General features: G+C 46.1%; 1 protein-coding gene across 1 annotated transcript in view; it reads left to right on the top strand.

The window, feature by feature from the left end:
- Positions 1-22,589, top strand: part of dnah5l (dynein, axonemal, heavy chain 5 like) — a 67,516-nt gene that overhangs the window by 3,262 nt on the left and 41,665 nt on the right. The window contains exons 6-39 of the mRNA XM_055230317.1: positions 294-365; positions 621-722; positions 1,265-1,451; positions 1,839-2,004; positions 2,130-2,223; positions 2,362-2,460; positions 2,677-2,858; positions 3,488-3,607; positions 4,167-4,272; positions 4,338-4,433; positions 4,916-5,011; positions 5,863-6,030; positions 6,695-6,784; positions 7,500-7,652; positions 7,894-8,033; positions 9,236-9,387; positions 9,838-10,057; positions 10,144-10,231; positions 10,421-10,544; positions 11,028-11,173; positions 12,459-12,551; positions 12,683-12,774; positions 13,129-13,225; positions 13,982-14,062; positions 14,323-14,577; positions 14,658-14,801; positions 15,236-15,354; positions 15,531-15,667; positions 15,935-16,097; positions 16,430-16,541; positions 16,736-16,864; positions 17,763-17,962; positions 19,295-19,448; positions 19,731-19,841. Coding sequence (XP_055086292.1) covers positions 294-365; positions 621-722; positions 1,265-1,451; positions 1,839-2,004; positions 2,130-2,223; positions 2,362-2,460; positions 2,677-2,858; positions 3,488-3,607; positions 4,167-4,272; positions 4,338-4,433; positions 4,916-5,011; positions 5,863-6,030; positions 6,695-6,784; positions 7,500-7,652; positions 7,894-8,033; positions 9,236-9,387; positions 9,838-10,057; positions 10,144-10,231; positions 10,421-10,544; positions 11,028-11,173; positions 12,459-12,551; positions 12,683-12,774; positions 13,129-13,225; positions 13,982-14,062; positions 14,323-14,577; positions 14,658-14,801; positions 15,236-15,354; positions 15,531-15,667; positions 15,935-16,097; positions 16,430-16,541; positions 16,736-16,864; positions 17,763-17,962; positions 19,295-19,448; positions 19,731-19,841 — 4,488 coding nt within the window. The remainder of the gene's footprint in view (positions 1-293; positions 366-620; positions 723-1,264; positions 1,452-1,838; positions 2,005-2,129; positions 2,224-2,361; positions 2,461-2,676; positions 2,859-3,487; positions 3,608-4,166; positions 4,273-4,337; positions 4,434-4,915; positions 5,012-5,862; positions 6,031-6,694; positions 6,785-7,499; positions 7,653-7,893; positions 8,034-9,235; positions 9,388-9,837; positions 10,058-10,143; positions 10,232-10,420; positions 10,545-11,027; positions 11,174-12,458; positions 12,552-12,682; positions 12,775-13,128; positions 13,226-13,981; positions 14,063-14,322; positions 14,578-14,657; positions 14,802-15,235; positions 15,355-15,530; positions 15,668-15,934; positions 16,098-16,429; positions 16,542-16,735; positions 16,865-17,762; positions 17,963-19,294; positions 19,449-19,730; positions 19,842-22,589) is intronic.

Here is a 22,589-nt window from a genome sequence, read left to right as displayed (position 1 = left end):
CAGGACTGAACCAGGACTAAACCAGGACTGAACCAGGATTGAACCAGGATTAAACCAGGATTAAACCAGGATTAAACCAGGACTGAACCAGGACTGAACCAGGACTGAACCAGAACTAAACTATGGTGACATCAGCTCTCGTTGGGCACCGCAGTTTTCTAACACAGAAATCAGCTGACTTGTTCCTTTAAGTCATTTTAGATGAATATTGTGATTTAAAATGTCCAAATTATAACAAAATGATACACAGGTGTCATGGATTATAATTGTAGAGCTTTTGTTTATTCTGGTAGCCGCTGTTAGGTCTGTGCCTGTTTTTCATCAGAACCACTGAAAAAGCCATCACCCCATCCAACATGCACCAGGTAAGTCCTCCTCTAGACCTCCCCCCTTTGTACCCCCCTCTGTACCACACTGTCCCTCCTCTGTACCACGCTGTACCTCCTCTGTACCACGCTGTCCTTCCTTTGTACCACGCTGTCCCTCCTCTGTACCATGCTGTCCCTCCTCTGTACCACACTGTACCTCCTCTGTACCACACTGTCCCTCCTCTGTACCACACTCTTCCTCCTCTATACCATGTATTCTGTTCCATGTGACAGCACCCTCTTGTGTTTCAGGAGGTGAACTTCGGGATGCTGGACTGTTCTAATGGATCTCTGCTTGACAGTTTGCATACTCTCTTCTCTAATGTCATGGTCCCAGCGCTCAAGTGCCAGGAGGTGGGTCTAAACCATAGACTGTATATATGAATGGACATAGCCAGCCCACTAGTGTTCCATATATTTAGTGAGTATGGGTTCTGCTCCATCGACTCGTTCCACATGACCCGCTCTACATGACCCCGGGGTTTTTATTTCACTATTTTGTCCCTAAATCAAGATATGAACATTAATAACAGACCAACCAGGTGCCTGCTTTCCCTGAGGTCGCTAGCGCTAGCAACAGGTTTGAATGACAGTGTTGCATTTCCACCCGCACTTTGCCAAACCAGCAGTGCAGGGAGAAATACAACACTGTCATTCAAATCTGCTGGGACCTTACCTTTAACAGCTTCACTTCTGGTTGGCTCTTGGTTTTGCACTCGGATTTCCAAATATGGTCCCAGACACACCAAACCAGTGCCAGTGAAAAGGGCTTTAAATCTTTATGAATGTGTTTTGATTATGTTGTGGTTGTGTTTTCATTGTGCTTTGCTTGTGTTTTCATGTTTTCATTGTGTTTTCATTGTGCTGTGGTTGTGCTGTGGGCCTTTCTGTTCCAGTCTTGGGGCTGTGTGCAGGAACCCTCTTCGTCCCCTGCTGTTCAGAACTTCCTCTCCTCTCTGGACCACTTCCTGTACAGTCTGAACTCAGTGAGACTAAACCTGGACCAGAGATTTCATCTGCAGCAAGTGGAGCTCCCAGAGGCCATAGAGTGCCTCTACACGCCTGCAGACTACACCAGAGCTGGTACTAAGACTAAACCAGGACTAAACCAGGACTAAACCACAACTGAAACTGGACTAAACCAGGTCTGAACTATTGCAGTGACATCATGCTGGCAGTGTTCTACATCCATCTCTATGGTGGAATGTTCAGCAGTTGCCATGGAGACATAATGCTCACATTAGCAAACACTGCCAAACAACCCCCAAAAAAACCCAAATGGATTTTAACACATTTTCAGGAGCCTGATCAATCTGAGCGTTCATGGTCCTGTTTAGAAGTTTGATTTTTAACAAAAAGGTTAGCAGTTAGGATCATGATGCAAAGTATAAATTAATAATGAACAAAATTTTAAAAATCTGCTTTGATCAGATCCCTTTACTCCCTCTGTGTTCACTTCCTGTGTTTCAGCCAATAACAGCGACGTGGTGGAGTGTCTGGAGGGTGTGGTCTCGCTCTGGACCAATCAGATCCAACAGGTTTTGATTGACAGCGAACAACTGAGACGAGAGCCAGACGACGCCGGTCCAGCCACAGAACTGGAGCACTGGAAGAGACGCATGATCACCTTCAACAGGTACTAGACCGAGACTAAACCAGAACTAGACCAGGACTTAACAGGTATTAGGCCAAAACTAAATCAGGACTAAACGTGGACTAAACCAGGTCTAAACCAGGACTAAACTGGGTCTGTCTCTGCAGTCTGTTGGAGGAGGTGAAGCGTCCTCAGGTGAAGAAGACTCTGGGCGTTCTGCAGATCGCCAAGTCCAAAGTCCTGCGCCGCTGGAGGAAACTGGTAACATGTCATAACATGTGGTTTGTGTCATATGGGTCTGTGTGTCCTCCTCCTATATCCTTGAGTGTCAGATGCCCTTCCTGTGCGTCAGATGTCCTTCCTGCCCATTCTGTGCTCTGATTGGTTGTTTGTCTACAGGACGCTGACATCACAGTTGTAGCGAACGAGGCCAAAGACAACGTGAAATTTCTCTACACTCTGGAGCAAACCTTTGAGCCTCTGGGAAACCGCCCTCCGGTAACTCGCCCCTGACACGCCCCTGACTCGCCCCTGACTCGCCCCTATCTCACCCTCAAATACAGAAAAATCTGAGGGATAGAGTTTGATCCTCTCTCTCCCCTCTCCTGCCTCTGTCTCTCTTTTCTCTCGTCCTCCCCCTCTCTCTCCTCCCCTCTGTTCTCCTCCTTTCCCCTCTCCCCCACTCTGTCTTCTCCTCCTCCCTCTGTTTCTCAGAGCGGGGTGATGCAGCACTTGTCTTTGCTCATGTCCAGTCTGAAAATGCTCCACTCTGTGTCTCCGTTCTACAACACGCCTCAGAGGATGACGTCACTGCTGCTCAAAGTGACCAATCAGATGATCAACACCTGTCGCAGCTACCTGTGTGGGGGCGTGGCCAAAGTCTGGGACCACCCACGGTACCCACACTGCATCTATTGTTACTGTACTGTAGAAGCAGTAGTACTTGTAGTAGGAATTATTGTAGCAGGAGGTGTAGTAGTAGTAGTTCTAGTAGCTTTAGCACTAGTAGTAGATGTTGTAGTAATTTTAGTAATAGTTGTAGTATTAGTTCTAGTAGTAGTTGTAGTTGTAGCTGTAGTTGTAGTATTAACAGTTATAGTAACTGAAGTTGTAGTAGCTGTAGTAGTTGTAGTAGTAGTCGTTGTTGAAGTAGTAGTTGTATAGTAGTAGTTATAATAGTAGTAGGTGTAGTAAAACTAGTAGTAGTAGTTGTAGTAGTATTAGTGTTATAGTAGTTGTAGTAATTGTAATTCTAGTAGTTATAGTAATAGTTATAGTAATAGTAGTAGTTGTAGTAGTAGTAGTAGGTGTAGTAAAACTAGTAGTTGTAGTTATAGTAATAGTAGTAGTTGTAGTAGTAGTTATAGTTATAGTAGTAGATGTAGTAAAACTAGTAGTTGTAGTTATAGTAGTAGTAGTTATAGTAATAGTGGTAGTTGTAGTAGTTGTTGTAGTTATAGTAGTAGGTGTAGCAAAACTAGTAGTAGTAGCTGTAGTAGTAGTTGTACTAATTGGGTATTTGCAGGCCCGTGTTGTTGCAGAGGATCGCTGAGTGCTGTCAGCTGAACCGCGAGTATCAAAGGAGCTTCCACGTCGTCCGAGAGCAGCTCAAACAGAACCCAAAACAGCCACAGTTTCACTTCAGGTCAGAGCTAACACAGCAAACTACCACATGGGGGCGCCACTGCAGAGAATTGATACTTTGCAGTGAAAATGGGGGTGCTCTGCATGTATCTCCGCTTACTCCATTTGAGCATTGTACAAAACTTGGGATTTGGGTGTACACTGTTTTGTTTTTTTGTTTTTTTTTTATTATGTCTGCTCTGCTCAAATAAACAATATTCATTCATTCATCTCTGTGGTGGAATGTTCAGTAGCTAGCATGGTGTCACGATGCACACAGATTCAAGTCTACGTCCAGTAACTTCAGACAGAGTAGTGCCCCCGTTAGCATCACACCCCCAGGGAAGGTTGTTGACATCAGCTGCACAGTATCAATAGGCCCCTGTCCTCCATCTGAAGTTATGACATCAATGAATTTGAGAACGTGAACACAGTTAGTACTAGTAGCATTATACTGTGGTAGTGGTGGATGTATTTGTTATTGTAGTAGTAGTAGTAATAGTAGTAATAGTAGTAGCTGTAGTAATAGTAGTAGTAGTCGCGGTACAAGTTGTCTGTCCTGAATGGCTTTCCATCTGCAGTGAGCACTACATCTTTGGGAAGTTTGATGCGTTCTGTTGTCGTTTGGAGAAGATCTCTGGGATGGCATTGACGCTGGAAAATCTGTCAGCCCTCAAACACATTAAGGTCAAAGGTCAGATTTATCATAATTCTGTCTCTGCTCTGTGTCTCACCTCATGTTTCACTTCCAGGTCGAGGGAGTTGAGAAAATCTACTCCAACTACCAAACTATTGTGTTTACAACCAAGTCTAAAACCTATGACGTCCTGGACCATCGTAAACTAGAGGTCAGTCCAACAATGTCCTCACACACACATACAGGTGAAGTGTCCGTGTCCTCGCACACACACACATACAGGTGAAGTGTCCGTGTCCTTGCACACACACATGTACAAATGAAGTGTCCTCACACACACATACAGGTGAAGTGTCCATGTCCTCGCACACACACACACACACGTACAGGTGAAGCGTCCGTGTCCTCACACACACACATGTACAGGTGAAGCGTCCGTGTCCTCACACACACACATGTACAGGTGAAGTGTCCTCGCACACACACATGTACAGGTGAAGCGCCCGTGTCCTCACACACACACATGTACAGGTGAAGCGTCCGTGTCCTCACACACACACATGTACAGGTGAAGTGTCCTCACACACACACATGTACAGGTGAAGCGTCCGTGTCCTCACACACACACATGTACAGGTGAAGCGTCTGTGTCCTCACACACACACATGTACAGGTGAAGTGTCTCTCTTTCAGTTTGACAGTGATTACTCGGATTTCCAGTCCCAAATCCAGTCATTGTTCGTGTCTCTGGAGTCTCTGCTGGACTTCTGGTTTCAACAGTCTCTGTCTGTAAGTAACTGTCCCACCGCCCTAACCCAAGTTTGGACTAATCTGGTTCTAAGGAAAAGTGAACGAGGGATTAACTAGAACTGCGCCGCAGCTAAACAAAGACTATAAATAAAGACTATAAACCAGGTCTGAACCAGGAATAACCATGTGTAAATCAGGTCTAAATCCAGCCTTAACCCAGTCTAAACCTAATCTAAACCCGGTTTAATATTGGTTTAAACTCGGTCTAAACCCACTCTAAACCCGCTCTAAACCTGGTCTAAACCTGGTCTAACATTGGTTTAACATTGGTTTAAACCCAGTCTAACTTTGATCTAAACCCCAGTCTAAACCCCAGTCTAAACCTGGTCTAAGCCCATTCTAAACCCCAGTCTAAACCCCAGTCTAAACCCCAGTCTAAACCTGGTCTAAACCCTGTCTAAACCCGGTCTAAACCCAGTGTAAACCCTGTGTAAACCTGGTCTAACCCCAGTCTTAACCCAGTTTAAACCCGGTATAAACCCAGTCTAACCCCAGTCTAACCCCAGTCTTGCCCCAGTCTAATCCTGGTCTAACCCCGGTTTAAATCTAGTCTAACCATGATCTAAACCTGGTCTAACCCCAGTCTAAACCTGATCTAAATCCAGTCTAAACCTGGTTTAACCCTGGTTTAAACCCAGTCTAACCCTGTTCTAAACCTGGTCTAACCCCAGTCTAAATTCAGTCCAAACCTGGTCTAAACCCGGTCTAAACCTGGTCTGACCCCAGTCTAAATTCAGTCCAAACCCAGTCTAAACCTGGTCTAAACTCAATCTAAACCTGGTCTGATCCCAGTCTAAACCTGGTTTAAACCCGGTCTCTCCCTCTTGCAGGTGGAGCGGTTGTTGGGTCTCCTCTCTGAGTTTCAGTCGGTCTCTGGTTTGGAGCTGAGGCCGTTTTACCTCCAGGTGCTTCAGAAATACCACAAAGAACTGGAGCAGATCAAGAAGACCTACCAGAGGCAAAGAGAAGGCCCTCCGCTAGGACGCAACCTGCCCCCGGTAAAACAACCTGCCCCCAGACAACCTGCCCCTGGTAAAACAACCTGCCCCCCAGATGACCTGCCCCTCAGACAACCTGCCCCTGGTAAAACAACCTGCCCCTCAGAAAACCTACCCCAGTAAACCAGCTCCACACAACCTGCCCCCGGTAAACCGACCCCACACAACCTGCCCCCCGTGAACTAACCCCAGACAACCTGCCCCAAAACTTGCTGCTGGTAAACAAACCCTGATACAACCTGCCCCAGGCAACCTGCCCCTGGTAAACTAATCCTGATGCAACCTGCTCCAACAACCTGCCCCTCACAACCTGCCACACAGACAACCAGCCCCTTCACAACCTGCCCCCAGAAAAACTCACCCCGGTACACCCTGCCCCTGAGACAACTTTCCCTTGCCCCTCAGACAACCTGTCCCCAGTAAAACAACCTGGTCCTCCAAACAACCTGCCCACAGTATGCAACCTGCCCTATAAAAATGTTACAGATCTCACGGAGGAAATGAGTAATTGTCTTTGTAGTAACACATTGGTTTTCAGTGTGTTTTCAGACATCTTTGTGAATAATACATGGCGATCTAGAGTCCCTTCCTCAGAGGGATGTCCACAGTATTCATGCTGGTGGTCGTAGAACATATGAAGGTGGTAACGCTGTGTCTGCTGCAGGTGGCTGGGAGGGTCCTCTGGTGTCGACAGCTCTTCAATAAAATGGAGGCTCCAATGATGGTCCTGAAACCCAGACTGGACTTCCTCAAGGTCTGGTTGTGTACCAGGATTCAACCAGACCGAACCAGGATTAAACATGGACTAAACCAAAACTGAACCAGGACTAAACCAGATCTAAACATGGACCCAACCTCTCCCCCCAGACAACCTTTGTCTTTTTTAATAGGTTGTGTTTACGTTTTACAATGTGATGGTGTCATAATTTCAGATGTTGTGCAGGGTCCATATGTCTCTGTGGCTTAAAGTACTGAATTACACAAAACGTATTCTTGTGAGCTTTAAGCCATGTTTTAATCCTTTTACCTCCTTAAAAACATACCTGCAGTTATGTTTTGTTTCATTCACACATGTTTGAGTAACACTTTATTATTAGTCTATCTACATCTCCAAAGCTCAAAATGCTCTGTTCCACCTTGTGATGTCATGAAGTGGTAGTTTTCAAGTTAGGACCTTTTACCGTTACTTCAGCAGAGATTGGCAATTCCAGGGCTGAAATTATCCAGATGATTCTAGTGAAGGTGTGTGGAGTTTAAAAACACAGTGGAGCACTTCCTGTATTACCACATGATGACATCACAAGGTGGAACAGAGTGTTTTCAGTTTGAGAGAAGAACAAGAAGAAACAAAACACAAGTCCAGGTCTGTTTGTGATGAGGAAACAACATTAGAACAGAGAAAACACTGCACTTTTTGTCAGTTTTAGTTTAATGTGGTCACAGTGGTGTTCTGTTCGTGTTGTGTGTAGAGTCCAGAGTTGAGTCGTGTGGTGCAGCTCTACAACAGAACCGCCACAGCACTGATACAGTACGAGCTCCTCCACCTGCAGCACTGGAGCCAGGCAGTAGAGGGCGCTCCACTCCTGCTCAGAAACACACTGCTGCAACGACTGCAAAACCAGGTCTGGAACATGGATCTATTAAAATAACTGGATATAAAATAACTCTGGACCAGGACTAGACCAGAACTGGACCAGGACTGAACCAGGACTGGACCAAGACTCAATCAGGACTGGACCAGGTTTGAACCACGATTGAAACAGGACTGAACCAGGACTGAACCAGATCTGGACCAGGACTAACCTGTGTATATCTCAGGAATAACCCAGGTCTATCTCTGGACTAACCCTGGTTCTGTCCCAGGCTCTGGTGGTGAACCTGCACCCTGGGGTCCTGGAAGTGCTGGAGGAGGCTCAGTGGATGAAGAAGATGAAGGTGGAGGTGCCCAAACCTGTGGAGAAGATGATCTGCAGAGAGACGGAGATCCGAGCGCTGCACACCAGGTCCATCACTGTTTACAATAAGTGTACTTTATTAATGCAACCGTCGAGTGTGTTAGTGAGTATCAACCAGAACTGAGCCACAACTCAACTCACTAAACAAAGCTAATTAATCAGGTTTTAACTAGGTCTACACCAGATCTAAACCAGGTCTAAACCAAATCTAAAACAGATCTAAACCAGGTCTAAACGAAATCTAAACCAGATCTAAACAGGACTAAACCAGGTCTATATCAGGTCTATACCAGGTCTAAACTGGATCAAAACCAGGTCTAAATCAGGTCTAAAGCAGGTCTAAACCAGGTCCTTTCTAAATGTGGTTTAATCTAACTCATCTAGAGTATTGTATAATCCAGACTCACTTTCCTGCACACCAGGTCCATCATTGTGCATTCACTTTGACTCAGCACATCTCTATATTGATACCTGGTTTTATTATTATTTTTTTATTCTATAATTGAGAGGTGTGATACTAACTAAAGGCACTACATTGTCAGAAGCGCTATTAGACTTTAATCTGAGATTTATTTGAACACAATCTGAGCAGAAAGAACTGACTTCGTTTGAACTACAACAGATCTGTGCTGTTAAACAAGTATCTCTTTAGTTTCATTAATTACTCTTAGGAATTTATTCTCAAATCATTTACATTAGTACATCCTCAGTAACGATCTGTAGTCCAGAGTTGGTTTATGATTACCAAAGGTCATTACTTGTTTTGTTTAGATTTAATGACTATTTATCCATTGCTTTATCAGTTATCAGTATTATTAGTCTCACAGCTCATTATAATCTAAAGTATTATAAAAATGTTAGTGTCATCAGCAAAGAGAAATAATTTTAATGATTGTCATACATTAAGTGTATCATTTATGTAGACTTTTAAAAGCACGGGCCCCAACACTGACCCATGGGGGACAACACAAACAATCAGGACTGACTGATTCATTTTGTCAAATGCTTTTTTCAGATTAATAAAGATTCCAGCAGCATGCTTCTTTGGGTCCAGTGCTTTGGTGATTTCCTCTACTGCTTCAGTTATTGCAGTGGAAGTACTTCTTTTTGCTCTGAAGCCATATTGATTATTGTTTGAGCAAATGTTTTAGCTTCCTCCGAGGTCCCCTTTAGTTTAATGAAACATTTTACAGAAAGTTCAGAAGAGACAGTCTTCTGACCTGTGTCTCTGGTCTGGTCCTGTTCTTCAGACTGGTGGACCTCCTTCAGGACTTCGGCTCAGTTTTGGATCAGATGCCTCAGCTCCTGGTGCCTCTGCTCCAGCCCTTCATCTCTCAGGTGGACTCTGCTCTCTCCCCTGGACTCACCATTCTGAACTGGAACAGCCTCACTGCCAACGCCTGTGAGAACTAGGACTAGACCAGGACTGAACCAGGACTAGAAAAAGACTGAACCAGGACTAACCCAGGATCTAGCTGTGATTATGACAGGACTGAACCAGGACAATAACAGAACTGAACCAAGACTAAACCAGGACTAAACCAGGACTAAACCAGGACTAAACCAGGACTAAACCAGGACTAAACCAGGACTAAACCAGGACTATATCAGGACTGAACCAGGACAATAACACAACTGAATCAGGGCTAAAGCAGGACTAAACCTGGATGTTAACAGGACTGAAGCAGGACTATAATGGGACTGAACCATGTGTGAACCGGGGACTGAACCAGAACTAAACCAGAACTGAACCAAGGTTGAACCAGGACTGAACTGGGACTATAACAAGACTAAAACAGGATTGAACATGGTCTTTAGTTTGGTCTGACTGTAGTCCCTGTCTGTGTCTCAGTTGTGGACTCTGTGCAGCGCCCCCTGTTGGAGCTGAGGCAGGTGTGTAAATGTGTGAGTGACCTCCTGGAGTGTCGTATCGGGCGTCTGCTACAGCGCATGAGCACCTGCACGCTCCTGACCCTACCTGAGCACACACCCGAGCACTCACCTGTGACCCCAGAGGAACTACTGACCGCCACCGAGGAGGGACTGAAGGAGAGAGCCACGACACTCAGCTTGTAATCTAACCCACAACCTCCTCACTGAGAGGAGGAGACAAGATCATCACTCTACCACATATTACAGTATTGTTTGTTGTGTCCAGGCAGAGCCAACAGGTGGAGCGTTATGTTTATGAACTCATCGAGGAACTGAAGAGGAAGATGAAGTCGTCAGATGCTGTGAATCTAGAGGTAACCCAGAGATCCTCCAGAGATGTGCTCCTGACCAGGACCAGCATCCTGGATCAGGACTTGGATCCAGATTAAGACCTGACTGGACCATGTCTCAGGTCCTAAGCTCTGATTCTCATTTTTATCCATTCTTGTTCCTACCTCTCTCCCCTCCCTCTCTTTCTTTCTCCATCCCTCTCTCTTGTCCAGGATCCGTTCTCATGCCTTCAGCCTGACGCCAAACACAAAACACGCTGCACTTCCTGTTTGCCGTGCTGCTGCTTCACTCTGATTGGTCAGCTGTGCCACAGGAACACAGAGGCGCTCGTCAAAGGTGAATGTTTAAATTAAATAAATCTGATCAAATTTAAACCAGGACCTGCCCCAGTGTTGAATCAGACCTATTCAGCAAAATGGACTTTTCAGCTTTTAACCATGTTGTAGTTGTTTCCCCTAATCATTTACTCACCTGAAGTTGTATTTGGAGTGAATGTGAATGCTTGAATATCTTTAATTCCTTATTTTCAAGACGCTGTATTGCTGATCAACCGCCATTTTCACCTCCACTGGTACATGCCCACTGCTCTCTTCTTTCTTCCTTTTCCAATTTCTGCTTTGTTGTGACGATGTTTATGGTGATTTCGGGTCCCGTTGAGCACCGCAATTTTCAAATGCGGAAGTCTGCAGATTTGTTTATTTTTTAAACTTCCTTTAGATGAATATTGAGATTTAAAATGTCCAAATTATAACATAATGATCCACGGGTGACACAAGTACAATGTAATGAATGTTTTCCTGATCTGTCTCTTCTCCACAGCCACAAAACTCTCCCTAGACTCTCTGAGGGGGAGGCTGTTTGTGCACAAGCTCCACAGCGCCCCCTGTGCTCCGCCTCTGTTCAGGACAGACATAGAGCTGTGCATCCCCAACGTGGTGGTACGGCCCAGTCTGGACCAAATACAGGTACCTCTTGTCAGTCATGACCATAGTATAAAAAAGTGGACTAATGAATTAGTGAAACTTCATCCACAGTGATTGCTTGCAACCAAATAAAGCTCATCGAGGCTAATAGTTGTTGCAGCTAATCTGCAACCAGGGACCATATTTGCCCCCCCCCCCCCCCCCCCCCCTCACCTGCACCGCTGGTTTAGCAGGGAGCGGGTGCTTAGCAATGTGGCTGTCAATCAAGCTTATGCTAGTGGGGACGACCTCAGGGAAAGCAGGCACAGGACTGGTCTGTTAAGGTTGATGTTCATATCTTTGTTTAGGGACAAAATACAAAAATACAAACACAGGACCATGTAGAGCAGGTTAATATGAACATTTTAAGACCAAAATGACAAGTCTGACAGCAACAGCTACAAAGAGAGGGGTGAAGTTTTTACAATAGGAGTCAATTGCAATCAGAGCTTGAAGTAACCACTTAACGCCCATGCTCACTTCCTATTTGGAACGCAGTGGGCAGTCTGTTGTCCATTTATATACAGTTTATGGATGGTCTGGACCAAACACAGGGACCTCTCCTCAGTGTGGACCAAACACAGGGACCTCTCCTCAATCTGGACCAAACACAGGGACCTCTCCTCAGTGTGGACCAAACACAGGGACCTCTCCTCAATCTGGATCAAACACAGGGACCTCTCCTCAGTGTGGACCAAACACAGGGACCTCTCCTCAGTGTGGACCAAACACAGGGACCTCTCCTCAGTGTGGACCAAACACAGGGACCTCTCCTCAATCTGGATCAAACACAGGGACCTCTCCTCAATCTGGATCAAACACAGGGACCTCTCCTCAGTGTGGACCAAACACAGGGACCTCTCCTCAGTGTGGACCAAACATAGGGACCTCTCCTCAGTGTGGACCAAACACAGGGACCTCTCCTCAGTGTGGACCAAACACAGGGACCTCCCCTCAGTGTGAACCAAACACAGGGACCTCTCCTCAGTGTGGACCAAACACAGGGACCTCCCCTCCGTCTGGACCAAACACTGGTACCTCCTTCTCCTCAGGGATAGACTGCTCTGGGAGTGTGTGAGGACTCTATCTGAGTGCTGATGCAGATCTGACCCAGTACTCCTGAAATGTGTTGAAAGGATGGGTTACTGCAGAGGACGTCACAAACGTCCCTCTTAAACCTGGACAAAGTGTCTAATGTCCCGCCTCAGGGCCCAAGTGGCTATGCCGATGCTCAGTTGTTGTTTTTGTTGTTTGTCACTGTTGATGTTATTCCTTTTTCTGCCTCCAGAGCTCCGTGAACAGACTGGTGTCTCTACTCCTGTCCGCAACTAAAGACATCCCTCTGTGGACCTATGCCCACCTGCACCACCGACAGCAGCAGGTACACGCACAGACCCAGAGGTAGACCTGGGGTAGATCTGGATGAGTGCTGATTTAGACCTGGGTTAGACCTGGATGAGTACTGATTTAGACCTGACTAAGACCTGGATCAGAAGTTACTTTAATTTTTAGGTGGAGCAGGCCACAGCAGAAGATGTCCCTGTGATGCCTCCTGTTCTGAGGTCCATGGAGAAAGTGGTGTCAGAGCACAAAGACATCAGCAAGTAAGTCCTGCTTTAGTACTGGTTTAGTCTTTGTTTAGCCCTAGTTTAGTCCTGGTTTAGTCCTGGTTCAGTACTGGTTTAAACCAGTCTTAATTGAATCCTTGTTCAGTCCTCTTTAAGACATGATTCTAGTCATGGTTTAGTCCTGATTTATTTTTCTAGTTTAGTCCTGGTTTAGTGCTGGTTTAACCCTAGTTCAGTCCTGGTTTAGTTTTGGTTTAGACCTGGTTAACTCAGGATTTAGTTTTGTATAGTTTAGTGCTGATTTAGTCCTGCTTTAGTTCTGGTTTAGTCCTGTTTTAGAACTGTACAGTGAGATGTTTAACTAAAGCATACCGCCCTCTTGTGTCCCAGGTTGGTGCTGCAGTTGGGTGCAGCGGTCTCGTCACTCAGATCCTCCACAGCCGAGACTTTAAACGAACTCAAGCACTTCTCCTGCCTCTGGCTTCAGGTCTGTCTATGAGAACTGCACTGGCATCTAACCACAAACCCACCTAGCCACCAACCCCTGGCATCTAGCTACTAATCCCTACACAGCTAAAGATAAACAAGGACTGCCACAAATTTGAATCACTTCTTAAAGGTCCTATATTATGCAAAACTCACTCTTGCAAGCTGTAAATCACATTCTAATGCTGTTACCTCCTCAAAAACAGACCTGGAGTTGTGTTTTGTTTCATTCACACATGTTTGAGTAACACTTTATTATTAGTCTGTCTACATCTTCAAAGCTCAAAATGCTCCCTTCTGCCATATCATGCCAGAAAGAAGTTGTTTTCAACACCTTTTACCTTTAGTTCAGTAGAGATTGGCAGTTTCAGGGCTGAAATAATCCAAATGATACTAGTGAAGGGGTCGGAGTGCAGCACCTCCTTTATTCCTGACATCACAAGGTGAAACATAACGTTTTCTGTTTAAGGGCAAAACTCTGCCTAAATATGCAGGGCTTGTGTGTTAAACATGTGCGAATGAAACAAAACACAACTCCAGATCTGTTTGTGATGAGGAAACATTAGAGCAGAGATCAGAAAATAGAGTTATTACTCTATTTTCTGAAATAGAGTAATAGAGTAATAGAAAGAGAAATAGAAAATAGAGTTATTACTCTATTTTATGAGCCCTTTAAACTCTATCCAAGTCACTTGGTTCAAAAAATATTTTAGTATTAAATGAAGTTTGAGTTTGTTAAGCCTGAGTTTGTGTCCAGGATCCAGAGGAGCAGGTCCAGGTCTTCCTCGAGACTAGTCCGTCTCTGTACGAGTTCAGCGCTCAAATCCAGCATTACTCTGTGAGTCCTGGTTTAGTCCTGGTTTAGCCCTGGTTTAGTCCTGGTTCAGTCATGGTTTAGTCCTGCATTGGACTAGTCTTGATTTACTTATTGTTTAGTCCTCTTTAAGACATGATTTGAACCCTGTTTAGTCTTGATGTGGACCTAATTTAGTTCTGGTTTTGTCCTGATGTAGGCCTGTTTTAGTTCTGGTTCAGTCTTGGTGATTTAAAGACATTCATGTTTGTAATTATGGCCTCTCCAATAATGCTTTACTACAGGCACTAGAGTCCCAGATTGAGTCCCTCCCTGGCCTCTGGACCGTGGGCTGGTTAGTCCTGGACTCGGAACAGTTCAAACGGTCCCTGAAGTCCGAGTGCGCACAGTGGAAGCAAGCGTTTGGCTCCGCCCTAAACCACAAAGCGTCTGCACAGATGGACCAAGTCTTCTCATTCGTGGACACCATGATCAAACGGCTGCAGCGTCCAATTACGGACCTCGAGGATGTTCGCACTGCCATGGCAACGCTCAAAGAGGTATGCTCTTATTGGACAGCTTTTTAAAGTTGTTTTTATAAATGTTCATATTTATATTTGTATATCTAAACACGTTTCAGATCCGAGACGAGGAGATCCACATTGACGCCTCCATCGCTCCCATCGAAGAGTCCTTTTCTCTCCTCCACCAACACCAGCTGCACTTCAGCAACATAGAGAGGACTGACGCTCTGCAGTACCACTGGAGCCAGCTCCAGACCCTGGTGAGACCAGGACTGATACCAGGACTTATTCAGAACTGAACCTGGACTTAGACCAAGACTGAACCAGGACTGAGACCAGGACTGAATACAGAGAGGACAAACAGTCAGCAGTGCCACTATAACTAGCTCCAGACCCTGGTGAGACCAGGACTAAGACCAGGACTGAACCAGGCTTTAACCTGGACTGAACACAGAGAGGACAAACACTGCAGTACCAGTGAAGACAGCTCCAGGCCCAGGTAAGACCAGGGCTAAGGCCAAAACTGGACCAGGACTGAACCTGATCTGAACCAAGACTGAGACCAAGACTGAAATGAACCAGGACTGAACCAGGACTGAACCAGGACAGAACCAGGACTAAACCAGGACTGAACCAGGACTGAACCAGGATTAAACTAGGACTGAACCAGATCTAACCCTGGTCTGGTTGTCAGGTGGTCCAGACCCAGGACTCTCTGATCCAGATGGAGCCCAGAATGAAGGCCGAGCTGCTGACGTCAGTGCAGAGCTTCCAGAACAATCTCAACACCTTCTGCCAAGACTACAACCAATGGTAAAGCAGGACTAAACCAGGACTGAACCAGGACGAAACGAGGACTAAACCAGGACTGAACCAGGACGAAACAAGGACTAAACCAGGACTGAACCAGGACGAAATGAGGACTAAACCAGGACTGAACCAGGACGAAATGAGGACTAAACCACTAACCCTGTGCACTGGTCCCACAGTGGGCCTGGAGTGGAGGGTCTGGCCCCATCTGAAGCCTCTGACCGTCTGCAGAACTTTAACAGAAACATGGAGGAGCTGTGGAGCCGGTTCACCACATACTCTGGAGGAGAAGAGCTGTTTGGACTCACCGTCCACGGTAACAGGACCTGGGTGAGACCTGGGTTAGTCCTGGGTTAGTCCTGGGTTAATCCTGTGTTAGTCTTGGATTAAACCTGGGTTAGACTTGGGTTAGTCTTGGTTTAGACCTGGTTTAGACCTGGTTTAGACCTGGGTTAGATCTGTTTTAGACCTGGTTTAGACCTGGATGTAGTCCTGGTTTAGTCCTAGATTAGACCTGGTTTAGGCCTAGTTTTGTCTTGGTTTAGACCTGGGTTAGACCTGGATTAGACCTGTCTTTCCTCAGAGTACCCGGAGCTGCAGAGGATCCGCAGGGAGCTTTCTCTTCTCTCTAAACTCTACTCCCTGTACGACTGTGTGAGCGCCACCGTGAGGCAATACTATGAACTGCTCTGGACACAACTAGACATCGACAAAATCAACGCTGAGCTGCAGGACTTCCAGAACAGGTCTGGACTCAGCCAAGACTGAACCAGTTCTGAACCAGGGCTAAACCAGGACTAAACCAAGACTGAACCGGGACTGAGACAGGTCTAAAGCAGGACTAAAGCAGGACTAAACCAGGACTGAACCAGGTCTACACCAGGACTAAATCAGGACCTAGACAAGACTAAACCAAGTATAAATCAGGACTAAACCAGAACTAAACCAGGACTGACACAAGACTCAACCAGGACTTAACCATGACTAAATCAGGACTGAGCCAGAACTCTACCAGGACTGAACTAGATTGTGGATGGTGGTCAGATCTTATTTATTTAGTGTCTTGTGTCTTGTTCAGGATCAGGAAGCTGCCCAAAGCTCTGAAGGAGTGGCAGGCCTTTAAAGACCTGAAGAAAACCATTGATGACTTCACCGAGACATGTCCCCTGCTCTGCATGATGGCCAACAAGGTATGGTCCTTTTACACCTGGTTTGACCTGGTTTTACCCGGTTTAGACCTGGTTTAGCCCTGGTTCAGACCTGGTTCAGACCTGGTTCAGACCTGGTTCAGACCTGGTTCAGACCTGGTTCAGACCTGGTTCAGACCTGGTTCAGACCTGGTTCAGACCTGTTTGTCTCCTGTTTGTCTCCTGTTTGTGTGCAGGCCCTGCTGCCTCGTCACTGGGAGCTTCTCTCTGAAGTGACTGGTCACAGTTTCCAGATTCAGTCTGAGTCATTTAGTCTCAGAGACATCATGGAGGCTCCACTGCTGCAGCACAAAGACGACATCGAGGTGAGCATAGGTCCTGGTGTAGCCCTGGTTTAGTCCAAGTATAGTCCTAGTTTAGATCTGGCTTACTCCTGGTTTACAGGTACTTGTTTCTGGTGTTTCTGACTCTTCTCTGTCTCTGTAAGACATGTGAATGAGTGCGGTCTGGTTTAGTCCTGTTTACTTGTACTTATTAGGACATGTCTCCCTCTCTGTAGGACATATATGTGAACTGTTTGTCTCTCTCTGTAGGACATATGTGTGACCTGTCTCTCTGTAGGACATATGTGTGACCTGTTTGTCTCTGTCTGTAGGATATATGTATGACCTGTTTGTCTCTCTCTGTTGGACATATGTGTGACCTGTCTCTTTGTAGGACATATGTGTGACCTATCTCTTTGTAGGACATATGTGTGACCTATCTCTTTGTAGGACATATGTGTGACCTGTCTCTCTGTAGGACATATGTGTGACCTGTATCTTTGTAGGACATATGTGTGACCTGTCTCTCTGTAGGACATATGTGTGACCTGTATCTTTGTAGGACATATGTGTGACCTGTATCTTTGTAGGACATATGTGTGACCTGTCTCTCTGTAGGACATATGTGTGACTTGTTTGTCTCTTTCTGTAGGACATATGTGTGACGTGTTTGTCTCTGTCTGTAGGACATATGTGTGACTTGTCTCTCTGTAGAACACATATTTTTGACCTGTTTGTCTCTCTCTCTGTTGGACATATGTGTGACCTGTCTCTCTGTAGGACATATGTGTGACCTGTTTGTCTCTTTCTGTAGGACATATGTGTGACGTGTTTGTCTCTTTCTGTAGGACATATGTGTGACTTGTCTCTCTGTAGAACACATATTTGTGACCTGTTTGTCTCTCTCTGTTGGACATATGTGTGACCTGTCTCTCTGTAGGACATATGTGTGAGTGCGGTCAAACAGAAGGACATTGAGTCCAAACTTAAGGAGGTGCAGGACGAGTGGAGCGCTCACTGTCTGAGCTTCGCCCCCTTCAGGACCAGAGGGGAACTGCTGCTCAAAGGAAGTGACATCACTGAGAAGCTGTCCAACATGGAGGACAGCCTGATGGTGCTGACATCTCTGCTCAGCAACAGGTCAGTCTGACACCAAAGTGCAGTTAAAGCAGACACATGATGCTTGTGTCTGCTCTACAGTTATAATCTATGACACGTGTGGATCATTACGTTATAATCTGGACATTTTAAACCATACCCTGCTCTGCATGAAAAACAACTTAATAAAAGAAGCAAGTCTGCTAACTTCCGAGTTAGAAAACTGTGGTGCCTAGTGAGAGCTGATGTCGCTGTAAACATCATCATAACAAAGCGCCACATGCTGTCGGCACCTCCTATGGATAGCTGCACATCACACTAGTGAGCAGCATCTTTTTTCCTTTGTACCAAAATGAGTACAGTACACCATACTGCTGCATTGTGCTACGTGTCTCACTTTGGAACAACTGGAACAAAGTAATTACAGAGCAGGGGCGTGTACCGGTGACCATGAAAACGGGGTTGATTGGCAAAATGCCTTCAGTGCTCGTCTCCCTGTGCGCTCATCTCCCCCCTCCGCCCTGGTCCCTCCCCCCTCTGCCCCTCACTTTCTGAGTCTGAACTTGTAAAACCTACCCCACAAACTGCCCTCTCATTAGGTGATATAAAGCAAAACCTGAGTAAGATAAGAAAAGATAAAATAAGATATGCCTTTATTAGTCCCACAGTGGGGGAAATTCCAGTATTGCACGGCACAGTTAAAGAACAGAAGGAAAATGGTACATGCGATAAAACAAGATAATAGATAAATAGCTTAAAATAATTTAAAAAATAAACTTAAAAATAAACTAAAAATAGACTCTAATATAACAATGTGTGGTGTGTACATTTCCATCGCCTCCTTTCCACTTCGATCCCTTGTGCTTCATTGTAAATGTGAAATTATTACATCCCCACTGGCTCCATATGTCCCTGGGGTCCCTCACCTATGTCCCTGGGGCCCCTCTCTTGTGTCCCTGGGGCCTCTCTCCTTTCTCCCTGGGGCTCCTCTCCTGTGTCCCTGGGGTCCCACTCCTGTGTCGCTGGGGCCTCTCTCCTGTGTCCCTGGGGTCCCTCACCTATGTCCCTGGGGCCCCTCTCTTGTGTCCCTGGGGCCTCTCTCCTTTCTCCCTGGGGCTCCTCTCCTGTGTCCCTGGGGTCCCACTCCTGTGTCGCTGGGGCCTCTCTCCTGTGTCCCTGGGGCCTCTCTCCTGTGTCCCTGGGGTCCCTCACCTATGTCCTCTCTCCTTTGTCCCTGAGGCTCCTATCCTGTGTCCCTGGGGTCCCACTCCTGTGTCCCTGGGGCCTCTCTCCTATGTCCCTGGGGCCCATCACCTGTGTCCTTGGGGCCCCTCTCCTCTGTCCTTGGGGCCCCTCACTTGTGTCTTGTGTCAGGTACAACACTCCATTCAAGCCACAAATCCAGCTGTGGGTGCAGAAGTTGTCAGGCTCCGCAGAGATCCTGGAGAAGTGGCTCTGTGTCCAAAACCTCTGGATCTACCTGGAGGCCGTGTTTGTGGGAGGAGATATTGCCAAGCAGCTCCCTCAGGTCCTGCTCTAGACTGGCTTCAGTCCTGGTTTAATCCTGCTTTAGTCCTGCTTTAGTCCTGCTTTAGTCCTTGTTTAGTCCTCGTTTAGTCCCTGTTTAGTCCTCCTTTAGTCCTTTTTCAGTCCTAGTTCAGTCCTGCTTTAGTCCTGTTTTAGTCCTGTTTAGTCCTGCTTTAGTAATTTTTCAGTCCTGCTTTCGTCCTTTGCAGTCCTGCTTTAGTCCCGATTTAGTCCTGCTCTAGTCCTGCTTTAATCCTGACTTAGACCCGGTCTGGTCCCTCAGGAGGCGAAGAGGTTCCAGGTGATGGATAAAGCGTGGCAGAGGATCATGCAGCGAGCTCATGATATGCCAAACGTGGTGCAGTGCTGCGTGAGCGACGACACTCTCACTCAGGTACTCCTCAGGAGATCCATATATATCCATATACATAGTTTGCAGCTGATGTCATCAGCATTCCCTGGGGGTGTAATGCTAACTGTAGGCACTGCTCTGCCTAAGGGTTGTGAGACTTTGATCTGAACTTTTTTTTTAACACATTTGACCAGAAAGAGATGATTTAACTGGAACTAGAACAGGTGAGATGATCTGTGCTGTTAAAAAAAGTCTTTCACACAAAATTACAGTCCCAAGTTAGCTAGCATTAGCTAACAGGTTTTCCGTTAGTTGCTCTCACCTTATTCTTGAAAATCAAACTCCCAAACAGGACCATAATCACTCAGATTGATCACAGGCTCCTGTGCTGTTTAAATCCATTTTGTAGTTTTCAGACTACTTTTTTTGCAGTGTTTGCTAAAGTGTCATTCTGTCACCATGGTAATTGCTGAACATTCCGCCAAACACATGCATGTAGAACACCCCCACGGTGATGTCACTGCAAAGTATCAATAAGTGATTTTTAGGAGGTGAGCTAATCAGAGGAGAATTTTTGATACGTAAGGATGAAGTTAAACCTCCTGAAAAAGAGCGACCAACGGGCTTGCTGGAAATTCAAATGTTTAGCTGACAGTATATAAGCTAAACTTTTATGGTCAGTCCAAATCAGGAAAGGACGCCCAGCCCCCTCCAGCCAGTGGCCCCACTCCTCCAAGGCAAGCTTAACCGCCAACTGTTCTCTATCCCCCACATCGTAGTTGCTCTCTGCTGGTGTTAGGCAACGTAAAAAAAAAGGCATAGGGGTATAACCGATTGTGTGGGTCAAACCTTTGAGAGAGAACTGCTCCAACACCAGTGAGGCATCCTCCTCTTGTCGTAACGACTGACAGGGGGGGACCAAAGAGTCAGAACTCGGGGAAAAAGTTTAACAATGTTTATTTACAAAGTGCAAATGAAAAGTGCAAATTTCAAAGTGCAGATTAGATTAGATTGATCAGTGGGTTGAGAGCGAGTTGTTTGCTGTGGTTCAGGGATAGAGTCTGAGACGAGGTGAACAGTACCAGTAGTGAAGAGCAGGGTCGAAGGCAGAGGAGCTGAGTGGGTCCAGGGAGCGGGATCACAAGGGATACGCGGACCATCTGGCACTGAGTGTGAGGTCCTGGCTCCCTTTATCCTCCCCAGGTGCAGCAGAAGGGAGGGGGAAAATAGTGCAAAAAAGGGCAGGACAGACTGGGATCATGACACCTCTACAATGAACTGGAGAGAGGGATCAGGCTGACGTAAGACTGGGGCAGAGGTGAATAGATCCTTCAGTTTATCGAAGGCAGACTGGGCTTCTGGGGTCCAGCAGAACTGTTTGGAGGGAGAAGTGAGTTTAGTTAGTTTTAGGGGAGCAACAACACGGCTAAAGTCTCTGGTGAATCGAATGTAGAAGTTAGCAAACCCAATAACTGCAACTGTTTTCTGCCGGTGGATGTAGGCCACTCCGTCACCGCCTTTACTTTCTCAGGGTCGGCCTTCACATGTCCACATCTCACAATAAAACCCAGAAAACTGACCTTGTCTGCATAGAACTCACATTTCTCCGCCTTCATGTAGAGTTGGTTCTCCAGGAGCCTCTGGAGGACCTGGTGCACATGGTGCTGGAGTTCCAACTGGGTCTTTCAGAATATGGTCCAGATACACAAACACAAAAACATTATGGAAATCACGTAGAATGTTGTTGATTAGAGCTTGGAACATGGCTGGAGCATTGATAGGCATCACTAGGTACTCGAAGTGTCCCAGAGGAGTTTTGAAGGCTGTTTTCCATTCATCCCCTTCACTTATGCACAGCAGATGATAAGCTCCAGATAAGCAGATGGTGGTCATAATTGATAGTGAGGGCGATCGAAGAAGAGTTTAAACTCTCCCACAAACCCATCAAAAGTCACATGGTCTAACGCGATGTTAGAGAATTTAGCCTCTGCCCACTGGAGTGCTCTCCCTCTCAATAATCCACACATGTACCATATCTTTGCAGCGTCTGATGTAAAACAGGCTGTTGAAACATAGGAGCATTGAAAAAGAAATACCCGTGGTTGTCCCAGAGATGACAGCAGTGGCCGCGAGAGCTGAAGACGGAAGAGTGAGCAGAGCGGAAATCTGATTGGAGAGCTGGGTGGCTTGCTGAGACAGGGTGTGGTTGCATTCAGGCAGGGTCCGGATGGTTTGTCCGCTCGGTGTAGCGTTTAATCTGGTCCCGAGTCTGATTGGTCCATGTTGGCCATTCTGTCCTATCGACTGACAAGGGGACCAAAGACTCAGAATCGGGTGAAAGTGTAGTTTAATTTACATAGAGCAGCTCACCTGTAATAGTTGCCCGGCGGTCCGGAGTGGAATGTATTCAGGAAATGACCCAAAAGACAAGCTCTGATAGTGTAATGATATTTATTACAAAACAGAGTATATGCCAATCACAGACAGAGTCTGGGTATTTTCTGAGCCAAAGTGAGAAAGACCCAGAACAAAGAAACTCACCCATATTTATACCTTACAGATCTATAGAATGATAGGACAGCCCCTTGTCTGTTCAGGTATTTGACCCCAAGGCTTGACAATTACCATACAGTGCACCCATATATTACACCCAGTGTAAAATCATGACCTTTGCCCCCTCTGAGCCTAACTCTCTGGGCCTTAAACTTTAACAAAGAGGAGAGGAAATTCTTGGACCAGATAACAATTGGCAGGCCAGATACCACAAAAGTTTAAACAAGTTTATCTGCA

This window comes from Periophthalmus magnuspinnatus, chromosome 20 (assembly GCF_009829125.3).
Source record: "Periophthalmus magnuspinnatus isolate fPerMag1 chromosome 20, fPerMag1.2.pri, whole genome shotgun sequence".
Taxonomy (NCBI): Eukaryota; Metazoa; Chordata; class Actinopteri; order Gobiiformes; family Gobiidae; genus Periophthalmus; species Periophthalmus magnuspinnatus.
The sequence above is the reverse complement of the archived record's forward strand: the minus strand, read 5'-3'. Positions and strand labels throughout refer to the sequence as shown.